The sequence below is a fragment of the Euphorbia lathyris genome, chromosome 1 (assembly GCF_963576675.1).
Source record: "Euphorbia lathyris chromosome 1, ddEupLath1.1, whole genome shotgun sequence".
NCBI lineage: Eukaryota > Viridiplantae > Streptophyta > Magnoliopsida > Malpighiales > Euphorbiaceae > Euphorbia > Euphorbia lathyris.
In genome coordinates this window covers 17171735-17198930 of record NC_088910.1, presented here as the reverse complement: position 1 = coordinate 17198930, position 27196 = coordinate 17171735, and the positions used below count along the sequence as shown (strand labels likewise).

The following is a 27196-nucleotide window of genomic DNA, read 5'->3' as shown; positions in this document are numbered from 1 at the left end:
GCTTGGACAATGAAAATTGATTATATGCCCAGGCCTGCTAAAGCCCGTCTATATTTTGGGCGGGTTTGGGATTGATAAAAATAGCACGGGCCGGCCCAGCTTGGCCCGTCTATTAATATTAATCAATAAATTAATAAATTTATATATTAAATATTAATTTTAAGTATAAATTTTATTTTATTTAATTAATAGTGGGTTAGGCTGGACTTGGACTGAGTGTTTTTATCTAAAAGCCTGTTAGGCCCGCCCTAACCCGTCCCAATGACATGTCTAGGCATAATCAATTATCTCAACCTTGTTAAGAATAATAAGTCGGATTAAAATCCTATTTGACCCTTTTGTTATCAAAATTTTGTCATTTGCTTTCTATGGTATTTTTTGGTAATATTTGGTCATTGAAGTATTTCAATAAGTGACATTTGACCTATTTTAGATGAAAAATTATTTAATTTGTTAAATTTTTTTGCATGACATAATTTTTAACACGTGACATGTACACATGCCAATTGTTTTAATTAATTTTTCCATATAGACTTAATATGTGGATAAAATAAGGAATTAATTTATTCCTTATTTTATAATCATATTAAGTCTATATGGAAAAATAATAATTAAAACAATTGGCACGTATACATGTCACGTGTTAAAAGTTGTGTCACATAAGAAGAATTAGAAAATTGGATAAATTTTCATACAAAATGAATTAAATGTCACATATGAAAATACTACATGGACAAATGTTAAAAAATAATACCACAAGAAGCAAATGGCGATGCTTTTTAGAAACTCCACAGAAACTAAGTGTCTGTTTATTTTCAATTTTCGAAACTGTTTTTTACTTTTTAAGTCTAAACATGAGATAAGAACCGTTTGGTAAAAATTTGAAACAACTTTTTTTTAACAGAAAAATCAACTAATATCTACTACCTATCAGTAACAACTAACAGCATCAACAAATAGCCTACGGGAGCAGGTGAAACAAACTGACCTTATATAAGTTTTTATGCCTAATATTCCATACATCACTTATTTAAAAAAAAGTTACGTTTGTACGAAAAATCCGTATAAAAATTGTTCTTTCCAATCATATCCAACTTACTTGTGGAAATAAACTATAAAATAAACCAGATCAAGATTAATTAAGTGGATTGCTATTTATCGTCCTATTTTTTCTACTTACCGCTTCTAAAAAGACTTTTTAGCCCCTTCCCCTTATTTTGAAAATCAAAAGTTTGAAACCCCTCCCCCCTTCCCCCCACACACCTCTTTTCAAACTCCTCCCCCCACACACTACTTTCTCTCCTCATTTAAACATTAAACCCGAACAATTCATGGCGAGACATGGAGGCAAAGGAAAAAGATTGATCTTTCACCCGGTAAGTCGAGTATTGTTTTTTTTTTTAATTTATCCCACCCAGATTTTGCCTGGGCAGGTGGGTGACCCGCCATTTCGCAAGAAATGGCGGGTCACCGCACAAAATCTAGCGGGCCAAAAGGCCCGCCATTTTTTAAGGGATGGTGAGTCCCTGATTCGCCATCCCTTGAAAAATGGCGAAACTTTTTGGTTCGCCTAGGCAAAATCCGACGATTTTGCCTTACTGGGCAAAAGTCGCCGGATTTTGTGGCGGATGGTGGGTCCCTGACCCGCCATCCTTATATTAGTGGTAAGCCTTTTGGCCCGCCCAGACAAAAGCAAGAAAATCCTTGATTTTGCCCGCCCCTTTTTTATGGATGGCGGGTCCCCTGACCCACCAACCCTAACAAATTGGTGAGCCGAAAGCACTACTCAGGTAAAATCTGGATGGGCCATTTGGCCCGCCAGTTATTTGGGAATGGTGGGTCAGTGGACCCGCCACCCAAAAAATAGTGGCGGGCCATTTGGTCCGCCCATTATTTAGGGGTGGCGGGTCATGGGTAAAATCTCCCACACTCCCATTATCTCTAAAGTCTAGAATGGTAAAATTTTACCCCTAAAATTATTAACTTTATGGGTAAAATTGTTTTTTGCTACAAATGTTAGGTTATATATTATTTTTTACCCCTAAGATTAATTTTGCTATATATTTTTGCAGCCCGATGTTGTAGCTGCTGATCGTGATCCGAATAGGCGTGGTATCACAGCCTCTATTCGGAGGACCCGATGAGCAGAGAAGTTCATGGCAGACGCACAGAGGGCACAGGAGACAGTGCATCAGCCCATGAGTGAGGATAAGAATTACGTTACCGTGGATGCTAATGACGAGTGTCCCGAAGACGATAATGTCCCAGTTCGTCGATTGCCGAATGCGAAAGGCGGCTGTTTTGTTCGTTCTGAGTCATCTGGTAAATAATTTATATTATTTTTTATTTTATTATTACTTCACTGTAATTGTTTAAATGTTATATATGTAATATAATTGTAGGGAGCAGCAGCAAATGATCCAAGGATGCTGAAGAGGATTGGATAGTGACGGATCCGGTCCCAGTGGACCAGTAGACGGTTCTGTGATTCCCAGTTTTTTGGGACATGTTGCTTCTACGATGTGGAGCGGATAGCTGAAGATCCAGCTCAGGGGCCATACTAGGGGGGCATTTTGTAGGAAACTGATTATATGGTACACGGCAATTAGTCCAAAGGTCAAGGCGCTTATATGGGGATCAAGACTGTCACACCTCCCGAGTATCATGTACCCACACATTGATATGCCCCTGATATGTGTGTTTGTCGAGCATTGGTAGCTGGATACGTCATCATTTCACATGCCTTTTGGTGAGATGACTATTATGATGCATGATGTGTGGGAGATTTTACGTATCCCAGTGGATGGACGACCGGTGTCTGCTGATAGTGGATCAGAGCAGGCTATGACCACAGTGATGGAGCTGTTTGGGGTGACTAAGGAGGTGTTTCAGAGTGACCATTGGAAGGGTGGTGGTGTATTTAGCAATTCCATCATCTCTATGTGTTCCGTAGGTCGGATGTCAGATTCTGAGGCGATCGGGTGGATGTTTTTGTTGTTAGGTTCCACTTTGTTTATAGATAAGAGTGGCGATCATATCCGATCCGTATGCTTGTTGGAGGTGCAGGATGGGGTAGAGGGCGTGGGTGGATACTCATGGCGCTCAGATACACTAGCATACCTATATCGCCAGCTAGGTATTGCTAGTAGAGGAGATTGTTCACAGATCACGGGATGCCTGACTCTTCTTCGGGCATGGATATACGAGTATTTCTCGTATTTCAGACCTCAGCGAGAGGGATACACCCCCATACTGGACGATGCACGAGCTCGGATCTGGATGTTGACAAAGCAATCCAGGACTGATCAGCGGTTTAGAGATTTACGTCTTCATCTTGACAGATTGACTGCGGCTGAGGTATGTTTTTCACTTAATTATAGCAATAATGTATTTAAAATTTATTAATTTACTTGTATATGTGTGCAGGTGATGTGGCTCCCGTATGGTCGTGATATAGTAGTCTGCACTCCTAGGACTATTTATAGGGGATGGATACAGTACCAGGATATGATGGAGCCGTATATGCCCGATCCATGCCTCCGTCAGCTGGGGTATGTCCAGATCGTACCTATGTCGATTTTCACGCCTACGAGGGTTGTACGTGCTTGGAGTAGCTCTCGGTATCGGTTAGAGCATCCAGTTGTGGTTACCCACGATAGTTGGAGATTTTTCCCATCGGCGTCTACGCTTATGATGCTCATATACACTCTCGTTGAGACTTCATCAGCATGTGATGAGGCGTACATATCGTGGTACATTCGATACGAATATAATGTTCGTACAAAGCACCTAAATGTGCTATAATAATCTCTCGTTGTGTTTGTGTAGCAGACAAGGGTGCGTACAGCGGTAGCACTGTACCACATGAAATTCGCTTAATTACCGCTTTTATCCCGTCAAAGTAAATTGGCCGGTATATGCTACGTTTAGCAATTATTTCATTTGCTATAGCCATTCTTACTAAATATCAGCTCTTTTGATCGTCGAATATTTTGTTCTCCACAACACGGAACCCGTAATTACCATCGCCTTTGACATCGAGATAGGATTCAATATACGGCTTAATTAATTCAACGAGTTTGTCTAAATTTGGGTAATCTGAAATATCACACGATGTCCCATCGGTACCTATAGTAATATAATTTTTTAGAGTTAATAGACAATAAGTGGATGGAAACAATAAAGAAAAACACATGAGTATCTAAATTAAAAATAAAAGTAAAAATTACCAATAGAGCGAACCGAGAAGCTACGTCCATGACTCCTAGACGAACTGGTAGACCGAGCACGTCCAGGACTACTGTCACGGTACTCCCACGAACTCGGCATGCGTTTGGATGATAAACTCCCCTTCGGTCGTTCTTGGACATCAATTTTTACTTCCGGTTCACAGTATCCAGCTTCGTCCGAGTGAAGTTGATCATGAATGAATTGAGAAATATTGCGCATAAAAGTTGGGTCGCTTTTATCGACCTCATCAACAAGAGAGTGAAAGTATGCCTGATCCTCAATCTCATCAACATACTCGATATTGCCAGTGCTATCAGAATTACCAAAGATAAGTGTCTTCCAGAATCTATGTATCATCGAAATATTAACCGGTTTACGTCCGAGCTTCAATCTGATAAGCTCGCATGCACACGGGATCTATTGAGAGGTTCTCAAAATGCAGCCACAATGTTCATCCACTTCATGAGTTAACTTTTTCATACACAAATATTCACTCCTGATCAACTCCAAACAGTGGTGGGACACTTTACATGTCAGGTAGATGAATGGAAATCCGGAGTTCAATACATGTTTACGCTATCTTGAAGACTCAAGACTACCACTGATATGAATAAAATTGTATTAACAGTCAAAATATATCCTAATAAATGCAAATATAATGATAACATTAGCAAAATGGAATAAATGTATACCTGATCTTGATTACTTGCAATTCAATCTCGTTGTGAACCTTCGCCCAAACTGTATTGAGGGCTCCAATGGAGGAATTCAACCATTTCTTTAAAGAAGAATGTTCATTCTCCACTCTACATGTAGTTGTGTTTCCAAAATGAAGGAAATTTTTTGTCCATGTAACAACAAACTTCTCCTTGTGGCATAACCACATATTCTCAACATAAGATATCACATGACCATACATTCTCATTTTGATCTTTCATCTTCGCCACATTAAAGTCAAATTCATCTACTATTAGAGAATTAATTATTTTCTTCCATCTTCCATTCTTGAAACCAGATGCAAATTTCATGTCTTCACCCATAAGTTTGTAGACCCTATTTTCTACATCCTTGTTGATATGCCAGGTACATAACATGTGTGCAGAATCTGGAAAAACGTCAATAACATGCGTCATCAATCCCAACTCTCTATCAGTCAAAATAACAGTCGGGTTAACATCAAACCCGATCAAATTTCTCAACCTCTCCATGACCCAATGATAGCTCGACTCGGTCTCATCCTTCATAATAGCATAAGTTATCTTGGAGTTTTCGTTACATAGAGTCATCCCAACAATTTCAAAGAATGGAATTCTGTATTTGTTGGTTTTGTACGTTGAATCCATTCCAATATACCATTAATATGTTCGAAATAAATTAACAGAAGATGGATGTGCCATAAATACATGAGTTAACACGCTTATTTTTGGATCAGCAATAGTAGAATGACCATGATTATTTTCCACGGCAAGATGAAAAAACAGACTAATCATATCTCTACCCTCAAACTCATCCTTCCTCAATCGGTCTCTCTAATTATATACATGCTTTAATTGTTGGATTGTCTCTGGGATGTTGCATACGAAGTGTCGTCATAATAGCACACGGCTTTGCTTGATACGAACTCATTTCACGCACAATTTGTTTCGATGCGGGACTGAGTCCGCTAATCTGTCGGTGTCCTTGTGGATAAACACAGAATTCATGATTAAGCTTACCCTTCTCCCCGGCATAAACAATGATCTCCCAACCCGAAAAATCTTTCAATTGTTTGACTTTAATCTGGAAATTACACCCACACGACTTAGTTTTAGTTTTCCTACGGGAATCATCTTCTAAAGGATTCATATTTCCTCTATATCGTTCGCCACGTGAACATCTTAGAAGCTTTTGTGTTCTGTCCTGTTTGTGCGAAGAAATAACAATCTCGAAACCATTTTTAATTGCCACGGCTTTAGCCCACTGAATTGCTTCTATACTTGTGTGGAAAAATGCACTTGTAATGAAACATGGACTATAATCAATCACGTCATCAATCCAAACGTCGTCCGATTCCTGAAATTAAACAAAAAGTCATGAATATTTGAACCAAACGGGGGAAAATAGATCAAAAACGACTAAAACTGCGGCTCCGAAATCCTCTATATTTGGCCTGGGCGGGTCCAGGACCCGCCCCTATTTATTGACAAGCGGGTCATAGGACCCACCTGTCTATAAGACATGGAGGTCACGGACTCGCCTGTCTATAAGACATGGCGAGTCTGTGACCCGCAAGTCCGTAAGCATTGGCAGGTCTAGAGACCCGCCATTACCAAAGTAATGGCGGGTCCAAGACCCGCCATTACTATGTTGATGGCGGGATCCAGACCCGCCCCTTACAAAACTTCCGGAAATTTTCAAAATTTTCGGGATTTTTACAAAAATTTGAATATTTAAAGTTTTCTGCTCGATTTTTACCTCGTCTGGAAAGAAGTCTTCGTATTCCGGAGTTCTCGGATCCATTTTTCGTCTACTTTTTATTTTGCTCGGGAGAGAGAGAGAGAAGGGATTTTAATTTTTTAGGTTAAAAAATAAGGAGGGTAAATATGGTAAGAAAGGGACGGTAAGTAGGGAAAAGGGGTGGTAAATAGCAACACCCTTAATTAATGATGTGGATAGAGTTTTAACTCAAACAAAACTCACTTCTACTCGAAATCAAAGGGTAGCTTACATTCATACCCATTTTAACATTATGATCACTGAATTTCAATTTTTATCAGTATGTTCATTGAATTTTATACTTTTTAACATCAGTGGGCCACTCAATGCCTCAAAATGATCATTGACGGCCTTAAAATAGAAAAATTCGAAGAGTTCATGATATTCTAAGAAACTTTAATTCTTGAAAATTTTCGTTCTGATGTCATTTAGGTGTTGTTTGATTAGGAGATAGAATGAATTTTTAGAAAGAAAAAGCTCGAAAAAATGTGATTTTGAAAAATAACAAATATGGTTTGATGGTAAATGTCGTTCTGCACAACTTTAATTCTTAAATATTTTTATTTTAAGATCGTAAATGGTAATTTTGAGGAGTTAGTAAAAGTTGAATGGTAATCGGGGATAAAAATGTGTAAAGTTTAGTAGTCATACCGTTAAGAATTGAAGTTCAGTGACCACAATGTTAAAATGGATGAGATTCAATAGCCATTGATATGATTTACCACGAAATCAAATAAAAAAAAACTTCAAATTTCTATACACTAACAAATATATATATTTTTCGGGTAAATTACACACATGGCTATTGAACTTTACTTTTTTTTTTTTTACAATGTAGCAGCTGAATTTTAAAACTTGATATAAAAGCTACTAAATTTTATACTTTTTAACATCTTTGGCCACTTAATACCTCAAAAACGGTTATTGACGGCCTCAAAATAAAAAATGAGGGTTAGGAGTCCGACTAACTCGTTAGGATGCCTAATTCAGCTTTTGACGGAGGATGAACACAACAGTAAATCAAAGCTATAATGTGTAAGCTCGGTGAATAATGAATGAAGTATTGTACCTTGTTGAGTGTCTTACTCTATTTATAATGTGATCGAGTTATAAGAGGTGGTTATAAGTTTTGGAGTGGGTCGTGCTACATATCACTTAGGCCCTATTCTTTGTTACTTAATTTCAGTTCAGTTCAGTAGCGTTCAGTTCAGTAGTTCAGTTCAATAATTTATCATTATTTATACTGTCTTTTTGTACGAATTAGACAAAAAAAATTCAAAAAATTCATCGAATTTATAAGATATTAATCTCCAATTCTATTACTAAATGACAAAAAAAAACATGAAATTCTTTTTAGAACGAATTGTTATGCGATTGGTGCAGAATATGGAACAAAAATATATGTGTTTTATAATAGTGTCTAAAAATTAACCCAATTTATCAACGTTAGGGGTAAAATTCCTCTTGGCTTCCAACATAAGGGGTAAAATTGCATAATTTTAGACGTTAAAGATACAATTGCTCCTGACCCAAAACGTTAGGGGTATTTTTACACTTTAACCATATTTATTATAATTATAATTATTTACATATTATTATTTATATATATTTTATATATTATTTATAATTTAGTATTCTTTATATACAATTTATCATTATTTATTATACTTATAATTATTTATATATAATTTATAATTTTTTTTTTTTAGTAGAAGCAGGAAGGAAAAACAAACAACAAACACCTAACCTGGGATCAGCCTAGAAAAGCTAACCCCAATTCTATCCTCTAAAAGAAGAGAAGAAAGAAAAATAGGAGGGTCAGAAAGGGTAGAAACACCTAACATCCTCTCGTGCCCAGCCGTCGTCAAGCGATTCGCAACCCGGTTTTGCTCTCTGAAAATGTGGCTGAACTTAAGGAACTCAAAGGAAGAGCAAAGCCTTTTCATAGCTTTGATAAGGTTGCGACTATTAAGACAAATAGCATGCTCCTCAGAAATCATCTTGATGGCCTCCATGTTGTCAGACTCCACAGATAACCTCTTAATGCCCAAACTCTTGGCAAGCTTGATACCAGAGAGAATACCCCAAAGATTATATAGATAATTTATCATTATTTATTATAATTATAATTATTTATGTATAATTTATTATTTATCATTATATATATCATTTATCATTATTTATTATAATTATAATTATTTATTTATAAAATTTATCATTTCACTTTAGTAATTTCAGTTCAGTTCAGTAACATTCAGTCCAGTTCAGTGTACTCAATTTCAGTCAAAAAAAAAAAAACAATGCCTTACTAATAGGTGAACATGTGTCCACATATCGGAGTTTAGTATATCCCGTGAGTCCACTTGGTCCGTGATTCACGGATACTGTATCTAGTTGATCCTTAACGGAATTTATGAAGATTTTCTGGACCAAGACTATAATACTAGGTCGTACCAAAAGTAGATTATGTATAATTCCATGTGTTCTCTTTTTCGAGTGGTTTTTCGTACTCAATGAGACCACGTGTCTATGTTTATATCCGTGTGATATCACTCTTATTAATGATTTTGACATTAATCACTCTATCATTATCTTAATTAACCAGTGGAGGATGTTTTTTTTTTTGAGGAAAAAAAAAAGAACAGGGCAGAGTAGTTTTTTTAATTGCTTAGACGAACCAATAATCCCAAATCTGCTAAAAATAATATGTCCGTACATCAGTTATCTAGTGAATGATATGAATAGAGTTTTACCTCAACCAAAACTCTTCTACTCTAACTAAATCAAATAAGAATAAAACTTCAAAAATCTATACATATAACAAATATATATTCTTTTCCGAAAAAATAACAAATATAATATTTTTTTATTCCAGAAGAAACAAGAAAAATAACAAAGATACGTGTAATACCTAATTTATAGGATATATAAGAGCTAGGATAAATTTTACCGTACTCCGAAAGTAATACTCCCGACCAATTTTAGTTTTCTTTCACTCTAATGGCTTCTCAAAACAATAAATTTTCTTAACTTCATCTTCAACCTAATTATCCTACTGCCTCTGCTGCTGCTTCTTCTTCGGCCGCCATGTCTACAGGGATGTTTCCGGTTCCGGCTGATGAGAACAGCAAGAATGGAATTGATATTGCATACTTCGATTCTTTTCCACCCGGATATAGATTTTGTCCGACGGAAGTTGAGCTTGTTCTTTATTATTTGAAGAGAAAGATTAAGAGCCAGACCTTGCCCAAGAGCAAAATCATGGATGTTCATCTCTATGAGTACAATCCTGAGAAGCTTGCAGGTTATTTTCTGTGTTTTTTCTGCGTATTATTTGTGATAATCAATTGAATTTTTGCCTAGAAATCTTTGATTAGGGTTAGGGTTTCTGATTTTAACTTGTTTTTCAATCGTAATGACACTGATTAATATCTGTTTGAATGGATTGGGGATTTTGATAGAGGAATTTAAGAGTTGCGGTGAGAAGGAGTGGTATTTCTTCACGCCAAGGAACAAGAAGTACCCAAACGGAAGCAGGCCGAATCGGGCTGCCGGAGAAGGATTCTGGAAGGCCAGCGGGAAAGACAAATCTGTTGAGTATGAAGGTGAAGTTGTTGGAATGAGAAAGTCACTTGTCTTCTACATGGGGAAACCTCCAAGGGGTCAGAAAACCAACTGGATAATGCATGAATTTAGGGTTCTTAATGCTCCTGTTCCTCAAAGAAAGCATAAAGATGATATGAAGGTACTAAATCTTTACTAGATTGATCTATTATTTCATGTTTGCATACGTGTTAGTAGCGTTTCGTGTCTGTATACGTCGTGTCCATTTAGTGTCCGTGTCCTAAAGCTATTTTATTAAGGTTTTGTTTTAGATATTTTAGGGTTATGCTTTATAAATAACATTCCTGCATTTCAATTTCCATGTCAGTTTTCGTGTAGACGAGGATAGATAGGGGCAGCAATCCCCACTTTCATCCCGTCCCATTTGCAACTCTGACATGTTCTAATTGTTTATCGTAAATTATTACAGCTTGATGACTGGGTTCTCTGCAAAATTTATCACAAAGAAGATAAATCTGGAAAGCCTGCTAAGAGAAATCCACAAATTACAGAAGAAATCCCCAACCTCAATGCTAATCGTGAAGTTCTAGCTGATGTTCATGAAGATGGAGCTTATGTTCAGATGGAGATAGATCCTAATTCTCAACAATTCAACCATAGCGGCGGAGCTGAGTTTAACCCGTCATCTTTTGGCAATAATCATGTTTTTGACCATATTTATAATGCCAATTACTTTCCTGAATACAGCTATCAGCAACATCAACACCAACTATCATCGTCTTGCAGCTTTCATCCTTATGCTGACGTAGCTGCTCAATATAATTATGTTGACGTAGCTGTAGAATATGCTTCTATGAGTCTGCATTCTAATCCTATGCACGACATAGCTACGGGGTATGCTTCTATGAATCTGCATTCTAATCTTATGCACGACATAGCTACCGAATATATTTCGACGAATCTACATTCTGATCTTATGCTTGGAAATACTGGGTATGATTTTCAAGTTCCAAATGGAGAATGGACTATGGTGGAATACCCCAATGATGATGAGTCCAATACAGATTTTAGTACTGATTAATTAGTTTCCTAACTTGGGATATTAGTTAAGATTAATTTTTTGTTTGATTAGAGGATTTTTCCTTTTATGATTATTTGCTATTGCGATGAATTGTGATTAATTTATGAAACTATATTTTTCAGACTCTATGATTTGCTTTTTTTTAATCTTTGTTAATTACTGACTTATTTTGATTAATTGGGTTTGAATTTTACACGGTTGTTATTATTAGATGGTAAAGTTAATTATGTACAGTGATAGAAATAGGATTCACTGAGAGAGAGTGTTGGATGGAAGAAATTATCAGTTCATGGGGTATGTTGTTAATTACTGATTGCAATTTGTTATTATTACTTAAAGTAAAATTAAATATTACTGTTTATTATAGTAAAGTGATTAGGGATTTTTTTTTCAATAATTCTTCATGAATTTAGAAAATTTTACTAACTTTAGGAATTGTGAAAATAAAAATCTTGCTAAATAACATGGGTGATGAATAAATTAAAAATTGTAGAGAGTTGATTCAGATTTTACGTCCAAAAAATCTTCATAAGAGCCAAAAAAAAAAAAAGTCATCAGAACAATTAGCAATTATTTGTTTATGCAGAAATATGATGTGAGAATCAATGATTTCAAATCGTTTTTTATATAAAATTTTCGGATTACTTGGTTTAAGGTTCGTCATGAACTATAATAATTTTCCGATTAATTAAACGTTGAAAAGTAACTAATAACTAATAATAAATATTTAATTTTATTTGGACTCGTATGATTGATACAATAAACTAAAATAAATTAAGCTAACTAATTCAAAAATCAAAGTTCCAAACAGCAGCTTCTCCTTCACCACAAGAATTATGAACTTGCTTCATTCTTTCTACAGATTTGCATATTCCACTGCACGACCAATCAAATGACGCCACACATACATTTCCCGCTTGTGCCTTCCATTCGCAATCTAACCACATAATATAAATCAAATCAATCAAAATCCGCACCACATTTAATACGTCATAGATCTAACAGTAAATGACATAATAACAAGATTATGAATCTTGTATGAGCTCAAGCTGATTCCAGTCATAGATCTTATATTAATCTCTAACATTTACAATCCTATCAGATATGATAATTTTCAACATAATAATAACACGATTGATAGAAATAATTTAATTGACATAATACAGTTATCAATTTTTTTACATTTATTTCGCATATAAAATCTATAATAATATAACATCATTTTGACACGATAACCCGAAACAAATTAATATACCTGGAGGACTGCCACAACACATGGAATGCTCATCTACATGTTCAACTTCCAACCCAATAAACCAAGAACCCAATGACACATCTTCATTTGCATATCTATGCAATATTGGACTGCCAAATTAATTAACAAATAATAAGTTGTAATTTTTTTTAATTTTTAATTAATTAGATTTTAAGTAGAAATGTAATATTGATTAATTAATTAATTAATTAATTAAAAAACTCACTAATTATCAGAGATATAAGAAGCAAGATCCTTGGAGATTCCATAGATTTGGCCAGTTGCATGCCTGAAATACTTGTTCCCTTCCTCCCCAAATTTCCAGTATTCTGGCTCATGATATTTCAACCCTCTGCAAATTATTAATTAATTAAAATTAATTACTTAAATAATATTAATTAAATTTAAATTTCCAAATTAGAAAATTACTTTTGAGAGAGAACTGGCCCAGACTTCATGCACCCAATGTAAATCCTTGGCTTGGACCGATACTTAGAGAGCGTACTCATCAACATACCTGAAAAATTAATTAATTCAATAGACCGGGCTTGGACAAGAAAAATGAAATCAGACTGTACAGGTCTGTCAGGTTTGAAATTTATAAAAATAGAATGGACCGGAGAACGAAAAAGGGTACTTACCTAAGTTGAGATGAACATCATCATCAATCTTGATGAAGAACTCAGCATCCCAAGTTTTAACAGCGGTAGAAAAGTATAACCTCGTTTTGGTAGAAAGTTCGTGGTAACCTTCGACATGTTCTAATCTAAGAAAGTCTTTATGTTCTTCTTCTTCCTTATCCAAAGCTTTATCAAGAACTCCACCTGTTGTTGCACTGTGTCCTATCACAAATCTTATCACTATCCCTTTTTCCTTCTCCAATTCCTTCAGTTTTGCCCCTGCACGGAGGACACTTCTAGTTAGTAGCGTTTCTGCATTTCGTGTCTGTGTCTATTTTTGTTTAGAGGCTATTTTATGAAGGTTATGTTTTAGAAATAATGTTCTGGTATCCCATAATAATCAATTAGTCCAAATTGGAGATAGATATGAATGACCTTTTGGCATCCAAGTTTTTCGAAGCGATTCCCGTCTTTTTTTGCTGCTAAAAGCTGTGTTGATTCCAATTACAACAAATGCCTTCTGCAATGTCTGATTCCTAGTCTGTTTTTCTCCTGAAACTTGACCGGTACGAGCCACGGTTAATTCCATTTCTAGATTGGAAACTGTGTTCTCCAGTGACCTGTGTATGATTAAAGAGCTAATTAGAAATTTCATTCATTTTGTTGCGAAAAATGGACTTTTTTCCGATTCGAATGAATTAACTTACTTGATTGCTTGATGTGTTTTCTTCACTTCCTCTATCACATCTTCAGGTCTTCCTTCAACCAGTTTCTGTATAAGAACATAATTCTTTCGTGAAATTAATCATTTTCTTTTTCGGTGCGTCAAGTCAATTTTAGTCATAGTTCAAGATCATCGTGGCTTCTTATTAGTGGAAGTGGTGTCGATGGACGAAAAGGTATTAAAAATTACGACTTTTTTATTGGATTATGCGTAAGCGACAGCTATATATTTCTGGCCTAGATTCTATCCCAGATGTCAAATATGCCATAAATTCGGACTATATTGTCATTACGACGAAAACTATAAATTTAGCGACGGATATTTCCCGTAAATCTATTTCTTTATTTAGTGGGATCAAAACAAGCAGTATATTGAAGAGCTGGAGGTGCTAAAATAGCTCCTTTTCGAGCAAAACAACCTCAACCTCTCCTTAGACCGGTGTCCAAATGTTGCGATAGTCTAGTAATAAACTAACCTTATGCACCCCTCTCTCCGACCCTCGGTCAAACTTGAGAGCTTTTTTCACCAACTCAAATGCATTACCAAGGGTCAGAGAGACAGGACATCGAGGGTCCATTGACCCCGATTCAAGGGATAAACTTAAAAATATATACAAATACCGACAGAAATATCCAGCGCTAAATGTAACTTTCGCCGTTGATTTGACATCAGCGACGAAATTTACATATGTCGCACATATTTTTCCATTAATAATATTTTGTTCGACCTCCGCCACTAAAATAAGCTAGGAAAGTGAAGTTAAACTTACACGCTTATGATCACAGTCTCGTTTGAGCTTGTTGACATAATTAAGGAGTGGAATCTGCTGATGATCCTTGTTAGACTGTGAAGAAGACGAAGACGGAGAACGAGTCCATATAGTCCTGCTAGTGAAAAGCGTTCCCGCTATGAAGCTGGCTATGCACAACACAAGTATAGCTTTTCCTGAATTCATTTGCTTTCCTCTCATTTTTGTTTAACTTAATAATTAATTTCTGCAATCAATATATATATATATAATGTTATATTAAATAATGTTATAATGAAGCTCTTATAAAATGCAAAAATTGTGAAAATATAGAATTTGTGATCATTAGGGGAATTTGGTTGATAAAAAATGCAGAAACAGTTTGATTTTCTCATGAAGAAAGGGAAATTTTGAAGTGTGGGATTGTGCAGTTAAATCATGTCATTTTCATGCTTCAACCAACTTATTTCCGTGGAGAGAAGCTGCTGCTTAATTACTGTACTTAATTGGGGTTTTAATTCATTAATTAATTAATTAAACATTGCATATTGAAACGAGGATTAATGTTGGAGATGATCGTATCATTTACAGGTATCGAGTCGAGTTGTCTTGTTATGATCGTATTATGGGTTAGTTCTATCGGAAATAGTTTTCGATGTAGTGATTCGTCTAGACATATCCTTTCAAATTAATAAATTGTTCTTCCTGATCTCTAATATTTTTAAGCTTGTTCATTGATCGGGCTAGGGCCAGGCGTACCGAACTTGACACATATCTTATCAAAACTTAGCCCAATTTGCATTATGTTCAGACTTAAGATCCGTTGGTCTTTTGATTTATTCATAGAGGCTCTGGTACCATTGTAACACCCTAAACCAATACCATATACATATTATCTGTTTTCACCCAAATCCAACACATTGGGCCTCACGGCTTTAAAACGCGTCTTGATGTATTGGAGTCACACCCTGGGCCGCTCCTTGCTCAGGCCTTCTACCCCAGCGTCACCCACTTCTGACCGGGTCGTTACAGGCCCACCATCTTCCGCTTGATTTTTCCCCGCACCATACATCGTACATGGAGAGTTCGGTTCTGATATCATGTCATGGAACCGATTGAACTAAAAGCTCAATTTGATAGTTAAGGTCCAATCGTAGATCTTATATTAATCTCTGACACACTCAGACATGCAAATAACTTTTAGGTTTGCAGCGTGCACAACACATGTCCATCCCACATTAATGAGATTGCCAGAACTCGAACCTTCGACCATTTAGTCCGAGATGTTCTCATACCATGTCATGGAACCAATTGAACTAAAAACTCAAGCTATAGTTAAGACTCAATGACACATATCAGGGTCGGACCGGGTTGAGACAAGCTAAGGAAACTAATTCCCAAACTCAGTCTACCCCAACCCGACCCGCTCAACTAATATATTTAAATTAAACTATATGAACAATAAAATGCATCAAACTAGAATTTAAAAGGCAAAACTTGTCCTGCTCACTCATTCAAAGGCAGGCAGGGGACAGTGCAAGGGAAAAACTGCCCTACTCTTACTATTGTTGCTATTTTGCCTTAGCAATTGTGATGAATTTCCAATCTCTCTAAAGGGTGATCTTTTCGATGAGCCATTGTATCCGCTGCTGCAAGCATTCGTCTTTTTTCTTCGGTCCCCGGACGCCTCCTTCTGCGCGCAACCTTCCTCTTTTCGATGGCGATTTTCCTTCAACCGGCACACCAACACCCTTTTCTCCATCTCATTTGATGAATCATGGGATGCTGGTGCTACATTCTTGGTCCTGTTTCTTTCGGTTTGTGCTTCGAGGACCGATACCTGAGCTTGTAGCTCGTTCGCCTTAGCTTCAGAAGCGAGAGCTTTTCGCCTCCATTCTTTGAGAATAGAGCGTAGGGATTGAATTTCGTAATCCGAATTAAGTGCTCTATCTTCCCAGAATGCTCTTGAAGCCTGCAATTCTTCCATCTCATCGCGGACTTGCCCTAGAATCTCTTGCATTTGAGACCATTGTTCTGTCTCAGCCCGAATTTGCTCTACTACTCTTCGCGCTATCGCCTTGCAGCACCCGCAACACGCCCTCTCCTCACACTTGTTTTTCTCCTGCAACACAGCCAAAACAAAAGCTCTATCAACTGTACCACACTTGATGTTAAACCAAGGAATGTTCGACGAAAATTATCGAAACTAACAAAGGCGAAAAGAGGTCGTCTCGTTGACTCATCTAACAGATTCTCCCTAGACAATCCCTCCATTTTCCTTCTCAGAATCTCCATCTGCACATCCATTTACATCAGAAATCAGTACTAAATTTAACGAAAACAAAAAGGCGAAACAGAAAGCGAAAATGTGTGTTACATTGGTGCTATTTGAAGCAAGATTTTCAGTGATGCTGCAAGTAGTAGTTGTTGTTGTTGTGATTGACAAACTTGCCTCTGCCATCTCTTGAATCTCCTTCACACAGATTTCATCTGATTCTCCTGCAAACTTTTCGATTCGGGTTTGAAGCCGAGATGCTTGTTTATCAAAATTGTCACAGTGTTGAACCTCTGAATCCTTATGCTTTGATCTTCTCTGCAACTTTTCTAGTTTCTCAGCTAACTCAATTATCTCTTCCTCCAAAACAATGCTTGCATTCTTTCCTTCACAGATTCTTTTTCTCCCCTGTAATTAAAACCAGTAACTAAATTAAAGTTCTAAACTTGAAAACTGAAATTTCCACAAATAACTTTATATCAGAAACCCCGAATCATTTCGGGAATAAGGCTTTGTTGTTGTTGTAACTTCATATCAGAAGACAAATAGTAGGATTTTCCTAGGAATAAGTAAGCCCTTTTTGTCTAGACTGTCCGTGGATGTACGAAACTGGTGTTTCAAACACGTTTTTAAATGTAAAGAATCCGGTGATTCAATCAACGAGTTAAGTGTAAGCTAGTGGACATAAGAAATAAGCATTCAAAACACCAGTTTCAAATGTAAAGAACTTAATGATTCAATCACTAGGTTCAACATCAGCTGAGTTGTCAGAAAGACATACAAAATCGGTATTCAAAACACCTGTTTCAAATGCAAAGAACTTGGCGATTCAATCATCAGGTTTTGACATCTAACACCATTTTTTGAAACATGATGTGACATTTGACATCTGAGACTAAACTCGATAATTGAATCATCATGTTGAAACTAGTATTTGTAATGCGGATGAATTGACACGGTTAAAATTAGCATTACAATAGGAAAATCTTTTAATTAAGCCCTACCCTTTGAATATATCCTAGGAATAAGCATTATTCTAAATAAAAATCCCCAAATCCTACACATGCAATGTTCCAAAAATTGACTCTACTAAGCAAAAAATTGAATAAAGAAGCAAACCATCCATCAAGAAATTTTCTAGAGCATTTTCTCAGCTTCCAAACAGATTAGAGAAAATTTCAAACCCTAAAAAATCCTAACTTTCTCTTCACCAAATCAAAAACAGATAAGAAAAAGGAAAGAAATACTAACAGAAAGCAGAGTATGAACAGCAGATCTCAAAGCCCTTTCAACCTGAACTTTTCTCCTCTCCATTTTCTTAACAGCAATGGCTCTTTCCATCCTTAGTAAATTACACTCAGCCCTCAACATCTCCGCCTGAAACCTCCACTTCTCTTCTTCCACCACCGCACTTTCTCTCTCCTCCACTCTCTCTCTCCTCCCCTCCTGATAATCACCCCTTTCCCCTTCCCCTTCTCCTCCTCCACTCATCATTACAACAGGGAAAAACCCTCTTGAAAACTCTCTTTCTTCATCAAATAAAGTTTCCAACTTTACTTTCCTATTTCTCTGTAAACTTGACTTAGCAGCACTAGTTGTCTTCGCCGGTGTTTTCCTCCTCGGCCGGCGAGGCAAATGGAGGATTCTCGGCGTTGGTTGAGCTGTTGGGTATTGCCATTTTGACCTCCTTGATGCTAATGTTGTAATTGTTGTTACCTTCTCCATAACTTCACCTCTGATCCCTTCTGGTTTGTTATATGAAAAAAACTTGAAATTTATGGGTTGAGTTTGTGTAATTTTAAAAGAGTGAGATTTTGAAAAGCTTTGAAGTGATTGGGTACGAGTTTATAACCCCATTGGTGAGGTCTGAACAGAGAATAATATTAAATTATTTTGAGTTTTGTTTTCATCTGCAAGTACTAATTTGGGATTAATGGGTTGTGGGACAGATTGGAAGTTAAATAAAGATTAGACAAAAGAAACAGAATTAATTAGTAATCTGAAAGTAGTAAAAAGGGGGAGAGGATTTAAATGCAGCAGATATGGAAGTGATGCAGAAGGAGAGATTCTTGTGAGATGTGGAGCCTAAAAAGGGAGGTAGTATTAATGGCTGCTTTGAAATTGAAATTGAAATGTTTTGAATTTAATGGTGAATGGAAGAGGTTTGATTTGGGGGTTTAAAAGAGGTTTTGGGTTGAGGAGAGGAGAAAAAAAAAGCAGAGGCGTGCAAGCCCCTCGTTTTGTGGAAGGAACAGAGATTTCAAATGAAAGCTGTGCTCTGAGTGTTTCTATCTTTGAATTTCATAAAAGTACACTTTGTTTTTTATATATATATATAATTTTCAATTGGATAAATTGCTCCCAATTTGTTTATTTTACTCAATTTCTAGAGTTAAATACTTGATCTATTTATCATTGTTATTATTTGATATGACATAATATGAGCCATCGGATCGATAAGATGCCTCGTTCTTAAAGTATCATCGCCGAAATCACGTGGACAAGTCAAACGAAACATTAATATCATGAACATTGTGACCCATATATAGCACCGCATAGGTACAGCTGTTAAAATCGTTATTAACCTCTTCATTGAATGACCGTTACGTGATCATCTACTCATATTTAGGACACGCAATCTATATCACCTATGAATACAAGGTGCACAATACTCAAAATGTATTCACTCATTCATATTGCTCACCAAGGTATTCATTCATTCACAATAGTCATTGTTGACCGCAAATCCAAGCACACCTTAAAGAACGAGAGCAGCTCCAACCAAGCGTTTGGAGTAATTTGTCAAGGGCAAAGTTTGAACTCACTCAAAGCAACAACAACTCATTAGGATAATGGAAAATGAATATCCCACTGAAGATATCGCGTAAACATCCCCGGGATACCTTGAGGAGGGTTAAAAACCCTTTGGTTTTCTATGGGTAGGCTAACGACCATTTTTTTAACCATGAATAAAGTGATACAGTCTTCACCAAAATGTTCGCAGATAAGGTAGAAGGTTGAGCATAAACATTTGGGTTCACATGCTTAACTTTGGCAGGAACTTCTTCAACAGGGTTTTGAAAAGCTTTGGAAGAGGAAACGTTTTGGGATTTGGAGGAGATAGTTTTTCTTGATTTTGAGGGTTTAGGTGTCACGATAGGAAATAAAAAGAATAAAATCTCATGAAAGTTTACAAATTAATGAAGATTACAATAAAATAAAGAAAGAGCAAAAGAACTTACAGAAGTCACAAGGCATAAGACAAAGCAAGGAAAAATGAAAGCAGAAATCTTCACTTCAGCGGTTTATAAGTACAAACTAGGAGGATCTCAAGGGACGACATTCTTTAGGTATTCTTGAGAAGCGATGGATAGGTAATAATTACACCTACTACAACGACATGAGTTAGGCATTTGCTAGGGAAGAGAAAACGTCTGCGATTAACAAGAGGCGGGCTTCCAAATAACAAATTTGGACCCATCCTTGCAAATATGGGTACTTCAAAGCAAAATCCTAAAGAGCTTCAAGTAGCGAAATTTAAACACGGCGGACATCTGATATCATATTAAATAAAAAGTTGGACATGTCGACCAATGAGGTGCCTTATGCAAAAAGCATAACTGCCAGGACATATGTGCCAAACATATTGTCGGATTCTAAATATACGCTCTCAATCACTAAAGAGCGTTGTGATTTATGGTAAAATGGAGACAAGCACACATAATATGAGTCAATCAGACATTGACACGTAAAGAGCTACTCATCAGTATGTACCTTTCATTTACATCTATAAAATAGTCATTCTTAAAGAGGCACAAGGTACGCAATCAATTATGTCTTCACTCTGATTTCCAAATCTTACTTAATTCCTTCTTAGTAAAATCATTAACTTAAGCATTAGAGAATGGACGTAGTACACCAGGCCCTCTCTAACAATTTGTTAAATCCTTCTCAGGTGATTCCAGCTTAATCTATCAACCCTACTTTGTAGACTGAAGGACATCAGTGTTTTTTAGGGAGCAGAACAGGGTTGCTGACCGCCTTGCTGCTGAGGGTCAGGTGAGGATGCTAGGAGTCGCTACCTTCTCGTCTCCTCCGGATTTCCTTTATTTCTTGCTTTCTGAGGATCAGGTTGGGGTTAGCTTTCTCAGGCTAATCTCGGGTTAATGTTTTGATTTTTTTTTTGTTTTTTCTTTCCGTTGCCTACCAAAAAAAAATAATTATACTCTACGCAATTATGAATCTCGTTTTCTTCACTCTATCTATTTCATGTTATCATTCATTACAAGAGATCAAAGACATGTGAAATAAGAATATAAAAAAAAGTTATATATATATGTCTTTGATCTGGTGTAGAACATGAGAAAATATTTTTTTTCCATGTGTGTACATATTTCTTTGATATATTACTTATAAATGACAACATGCTATATAAGTAGAGTGAAAAAAAAATTATGACTATGTAGAGTGTTCTATTAATATGATTGAAAATTGGTTCAATTTTCAACGTTAAGGATATATTAACCAACTTAGAAATATTAAAGTTAAAATTACACTATTATAGAGGGTATTTGTTTCCTCGTATTTCATATCTCATGTTTGTTTTTTCATCCTAAAAGGAAATATAAAATGTTTGGTTAAAAAAACAAAACAACAACTAATTGGATTCGATGAGAAACAACTCCTCCAAAAGCAAGAATTTCCTACTTTTAATCTTACTTTTACTGTCTTCATATTCGTTCCCATACCCTTTTGCTATATTGTTTTTTTTTATTTACTCCTTAAACTCAGTTTAACTAGACATGTTCATGGGTCGAGTTGGCCGGACCTAACGGATTTTTATGTAAAAAGATTCATTATAAGCTTAATTGCGGCCGTGCTTGGATTTAAAAATCAAATCTCAAATCCAGCCCATATAAATCCACCTAAAAAATATACATCATTTTTAATTATAAAAATTTATATTTATATTTAAAAATAAATATTAATTATAAATATATAAAAAATTTAATTAATATTAATAAGACGGGTCGGACCAGGCCGGGCTGACCATATTATTTTATCAATCTTAAACTCATCCAAAAAATAGACGGACTTTAACGGGTTTAGATCGGATTGGATCTACGATCAAACTTCATTGTCCAATTTCGGCCCAATGGATAAAGACTTGACGGATCGGGTGGGCACCGGACCCCGTAGATAGATCTAGCAATAACTAATGTATATAAAAGGACAAATATTTAGTTTTATGTTTTTTAATAATTTTATTATCATTGGATTTAATGATTAAATCCATTGAAAATTTATACATATAAAACATGTGAGATGAGATAGAGTTCTCACCAATGTTATCAGAACGAGATTGGACATCAAACTGGATTTATAACTGAGTTACAGATCATTTAGTCGGATCGGATAGTTAGGATTGATCAGAACATATGATTATATATATATTAAATATATATAATTAATTTAAAATTATTTTTATAAATTATATATATCCAAAACTAATTATAAATAATTTTTTATGGTGAAACACTTAGCCCAGTGGTTGAGTACATACTTATGACTGGGGGGAGATCATGGGTTCGAATCACATAGGTGAGGCGGGGATTTTTCTAAGTAAATGACATTTATAAGCCTTTAACCAATTACTAAGGGAAATGGTCTCTCTCACGCAGTAGAGACGCACCCGCACGACGTGGACGACATGAATGCCACACTGAAATGAGCACTTCTTGGGCCGAAATGAGCTTGATAACATTAGTTGTCATTTAAAAACTTATTTGATCCAAAAAGTTGGTTTTAAGAGTTTTTTCAATTAAATTATTGTTTTATTGCTTTTGAATGATCATTTTACCCCTAATTACTATCATTTAACCCTAAATAAAGGCTTTATCATGTCCTTTAGCGGATTATCTTTTTTTGGTAGCTGATTTGACTAACCGATTGTGTAAACATGTTTGATAAAACTTATCTAATTGCTAATAGTTGTTTGTGTAAAATAACAAATAAGAATATGGTAAAACCTTTATTTGGGGGTTAAATGATAGTAATTAAGGGTAAAAATGTTCTTAAAAAATGGAGCAATAAGCTAATTGAAAAGGCACCGAAAACGAGTTTTTTCAAAATTAATTTTTTGAACCCAATAAACTCTTTCAAACCTCTCTTTCTCAAAGGCCATGTTTGGCAAATAGTTGTTAGCTGATAGTTGGTTACCTTTTTGGTTATTGATTTGACTAGTTAATTTAACTAGCTGATTGTGTAAACTTGTTTAATAAAATTTAGCTGATTGCTAATATCTGTTTCGATAAACCACAAATAAAGATATGATAAGAGTTAAAGTGTGGTACTTAATCTCCATTTCCGTCACTCAGACCATTGCCCTATCCTCATTAATTTGGTCAAAGGAAATCGGCTGAAAGGTAATAGACCTTTTAGGTATCTGGTGGCTTGGGAGTCTCACCCCGAGTTTAAGGATTTCGTTAAAAGCAATTGGCATCCCCACTCTGATGTTCTCCTCGCTACTGAGGAATTCAGGAGGAATGTGGCTGTTTGGAATAAAAATACTTTTGGTCATATTATCAGGAGGAAGAACAAACTCTTGAGGAGAATGGAAGGTGTTCAGCGTTGCTTGGAGGTTCGTTTTGATCATAGCCTGAATGGTCACCTAAGAGCTCTTCAGAACGAGTTGGAAGCTGTGCTTAGACAGGAAGAGCTTCTGTGGTTCCAAAAATCTAGGAAGGCTTGGATTCAAGACGGGGACCAGAATACCAGGTTTTTCCACCTCTCAACGATCATTAGGAGACAGCAAAATAGGATCGAGGCTATTAAAGACGCCAGTGGTGAGTGGATTTTTGAGGAGGAGGACATTCGGCGCCTTGCCCTTGATTTCTACAAGGACCTGTTCAGAGAGGAAGCTGTGGACCTAGAGAGTGCCCACTCTGGCATTTCCTTTCCTCGTTTGGGGGAGGATGCTATTAATAATGCTTTCCATCCCATTGAGCTTAAAGAGATTGATCTGGCCTTCTCCAGCATCGGTTCCACTAAGGCTCCTGGTATTGATGGTATCCCCGCTAGTTTCTATCATAAACACTGGGACACTGTTAAAGAGGGTATATACAGCTTTGTGTTAGGTGTCTTTGGTGGTTCGAACGATATTAGTTTGGTTAATAAAACCCTCCTTGTCTTGATTCCTAAGGTTGCCAAGCCTTTTTCCTTTCTCCAGATGAGACCCATCAGTCTTTGTAATGTCTTGTATAAAGCTATTACTAAGATTGTGGCTAATAGAATCCGGAAGATCCTTCCGGATATTATCAGCCAAAATCAAGGGAGCTTTGTTCTTGGAAGACAATTGATGGATAACGTTGTTATTGTCCAGGAGGTTGTCCATTCTATGAAGATTAAAAAAGGCAAGAAAGGGATCGTGGCTCTCAAGCTGGATCTGTAGAAAGCCTATGATAGGTTGAACTGGAGCTTTCTTCTGGATAGTTTAGCAAAAGCTGGTATCCCGGAGAACTGGAGGAATTTGATTGGAAAGTGTATCTCCTCTCCTGTTTTCCAGGTTATGATCAATGGGGATATGTCGGATGAGTTCTCTCCATCCAGGGGTATCCGTCAAGGGGATCCTATGAGCCCCTTCCTTTTTGTTATTGCCATGGAAAGATTGTCTCACCTGATCCAAGAGGCGGTGAGCAAAGGGACTCTCCTCCCTGTTTCCATCAACAGACATTGCCCCCTGTTACCCATTTACTCTTTGCTGATGATGTCATGCTTTTTGTGGAGGGTAATGAGGAACAAATTAAGGTTGTGATGGATATCCTCGACTGCTTTTGTGAGGCTTCTGGCCAGAAGATTAACATCCATAAATCCCGTATGCTTTGTTCCAAGAATATGGATAATAGCTTGTGTAGAAGACTGAGTGAGATGTCTGGCATTCCCCTGACTCAATCGTTTGGGAAATACCTTGGGGTCCCTCTTCATAGTGACAGGGTGTCTAAAGCCTCTTTTAAAGACATTTTGGACAAATCTAACGGTTTGTGTGCTAGCTGGAAAGCTAATTCTCTTTCCCTTGCAGGTCGCCTTACTTTAATCCAGTCTATCAACTGCGCTGCTCCAAATCACATCATGCAAGCCTGTAAGCTCCCTGAGCCGGTCCTCAACGACCTTGATAAAATTAATCGGCGTTTTCTGTGGGGAGAGTCTGGGGATGGGAGGAAGATTCACCTGGTCCCTTGGAAGGAAGCCTGTCAGCCTAAGAGCAGGGGGGGTCTTGGTATAAGGCAAGCTAAGGACAATAATAAAGTCCTGTTAATGAAGCTTCTTTGGAGAATGTGGCAATCCCCCTCCTCCCTTTGGGTTCGTTTTCTGTGCGGCAAGTATAGGAAAGATAGAATCTTTGGTGGCCCGAAGGAGAGGGTTGTCAGCTATTCCTTCCTCTGGAAAGGGCTTAGTGCTGTTTTTGCTGAGTTTTGTACGGGGATTGGCTTGGAGGTGGGTAATGGGAGATCCATTAGTTTCTGGTATGACACCTGGATTGGTGACAAACCGTTGATTGAGGTGTGCATCGCCCCTCCGCCGAATGATCTCCTCTCCTGGAGAATTGCTGATGTGGTGGACTCGGAGGGAGACTGGATCTGGTTTAAGTTCGACTCCTTTCTTAGCCTGGAGACCCTCCTTAATATTAGAGGTGTGAAGATTAGTAATCAGGAGGAGGATAAGGACAGACACTGCTGGGCCTTGACTAATAATGGTTCTTATTCTTGCAAATCGGCCTATGAAGCTTTTACCCCTAATAGGGCTGATCATCCTTTGGAAATTTGGAAGTCCATTTGGGCCCTCAAAGTCCCCTACCGCATTAGGAGTTTCCTATGGCTGGGAGTCAAAGACAGGCTCCTCACGAATGCAGATAGACACAGAAGGCACTTGGCTGTATTTGGTGCATGTAGCAGATGCAGCGGCCATGTGGAAACCTTGTGCCATGCTTTGAGGGATTGCCCGAATAGTAGAAAGGTTTGGGAAGGGGTCCTTCCTCACCACATCCTTCCTTCCTTTATGAGGTTCTCTGATATTGACTGGTTCTCTGAAGGCGTTAATGGGAATTTGTTGGCCAGTATGGAGCACGGGGCTATTCTCTTCGCTATTATTTGTCACCAAATGTGGAAATGGAGGAATGAAGAGTTATTTGCTGAGAAGACTGTCTTTATTCCTGACCTCCGGTTTTACTTCTCGAAAAAACTCTCTGTTATTACAAAGAGTTTTGAAGGAGAGCCCCTGGTTCACCCCTCCCCGGTTAAAGAGGTCCAGTTAGTTGGTTGGAGGAAGCCCAGGGAAGGGGTTGTCAAGTTGAATACGGATGGCTCCTGCCTTAGTAATGGCAGAATTGCTGCTGGTGGAGTTCTTCGGGATGCTGGTGGCGCCTGGCTGGCTGGGTTTACCCATAACTTAGGTACGAGCTCCTCCTTTACTGCGGAGCTCTTGGGGATCTTGCCTGGCATTAAACTCGCCATTCGCATGGGTGTTAAAAGACTTTCGGTGGAGTCTGACAATTTGGAGGCTATCAACAGGATTTCGGATAGACATGTTGTTTGTCTTAAGAGTCAGAATCTCATTAAAGCCATCTTGAGGCTTCGTCCTGCCTTCGATTCTCTTACCTTCTCCCATATTTATAAGGAGCAAAACCGCGTGGCGGATCGCTTGGCAGCTGCTGGGCATGGGGGGATGTTAGGTGTTTCCACCCTTTCCGTTCCTCCTTCTTTTCTGTTACCTTCTCTTCTTGAGGATAGGATTGGGGTCAGTCTTCCTAGACTGATCTCGGGTTAGGTTTTTGTTTGTTTTTTTTTTCTTCCCTTCTTACCAAAAAAAAAATAAGAGTTAAAGTGTAATAATTAGGACATAATCTTTTTCAAAATTAGTTTTTTACATCCAATAAGCTCTTTCAAACTTCTTTTCACCAAATACCAATATTAGATGTTTGACTAGTCAAAACCTCTACACTGACTTAAATCTCTAATTTTACTCCAAAAAACTTTTTATCAAATAGTGTCAAACACCACTATTAGAGGATTAATTAGTCAAAATCTCTAAAGTGGTTGAAATCTCTAATTTAAAATATATATATATATATATATAAAAGAAATATTTATTAAATAGGTTGTTTGTATTTTTATCCCTTGTGTTTGTTGAATAAAAACTTTTTCAAAAAATGTTTTTTTTAAAGAAAAA

The 27196-nt window shown here is 37.0% G+C and overlaps 2 protein-coding genes across 2 annotated transcripts; both read right to left on the bottom strand.

The window, feature by feature from the left end:
• Positions 1-12101: 12101 nt before the first annotated feature.
• On the bottom strand, positions 12102-14939 carry LOC136218579 (probable beta-1,3-galactosyltransferase 8). The gene is made up of 8 exons (XM_066005584.1): positions 14719-14939; positions 13933-13997; positions 13661-13845; positions 13247-13504; positions 13035-13122; positions 12832-12957; positions 12606-12715; positions 12102-12287 (listed from the first exon to the last, which is right to left on the bottom strand). Exons 1-8 carry the CDS (start codon positions 14917-14919, stop codon positions 12139-12141), a joined length of 1182 nt encoding a protein of 393 aa, XP_065861656.1. The 5' UTR covers positions 14920-14939; the 3' UTR covers positions 12102-12138.
• Positions 14940-15982: 1043 nt separating this feature from the next.
• On the bottom strand, positions 15983-19056 carry LOC136218526 (uncharacterized). The gene is made up of 4 exons (XM_066005484.1): positions 18224-19056; positions 17075-17380; positions 16909-16992; positions 15983-16819 (listed from the first exon to the last, which is right to left on the bottom strand). Exons 1-4 carry the CDS (start codon positions 18695-18697, stop codon positions 16208-16210), a joined length of 1476 nt encoding a protein of 491 aa, XP_065861556.1. The 5' UTR covers positions 18698-19056; the 3' UTR covers positions 15983-16207.
• Between the last annotated feature and the right edge of the window lie 8140 nt (positions 19057-27196).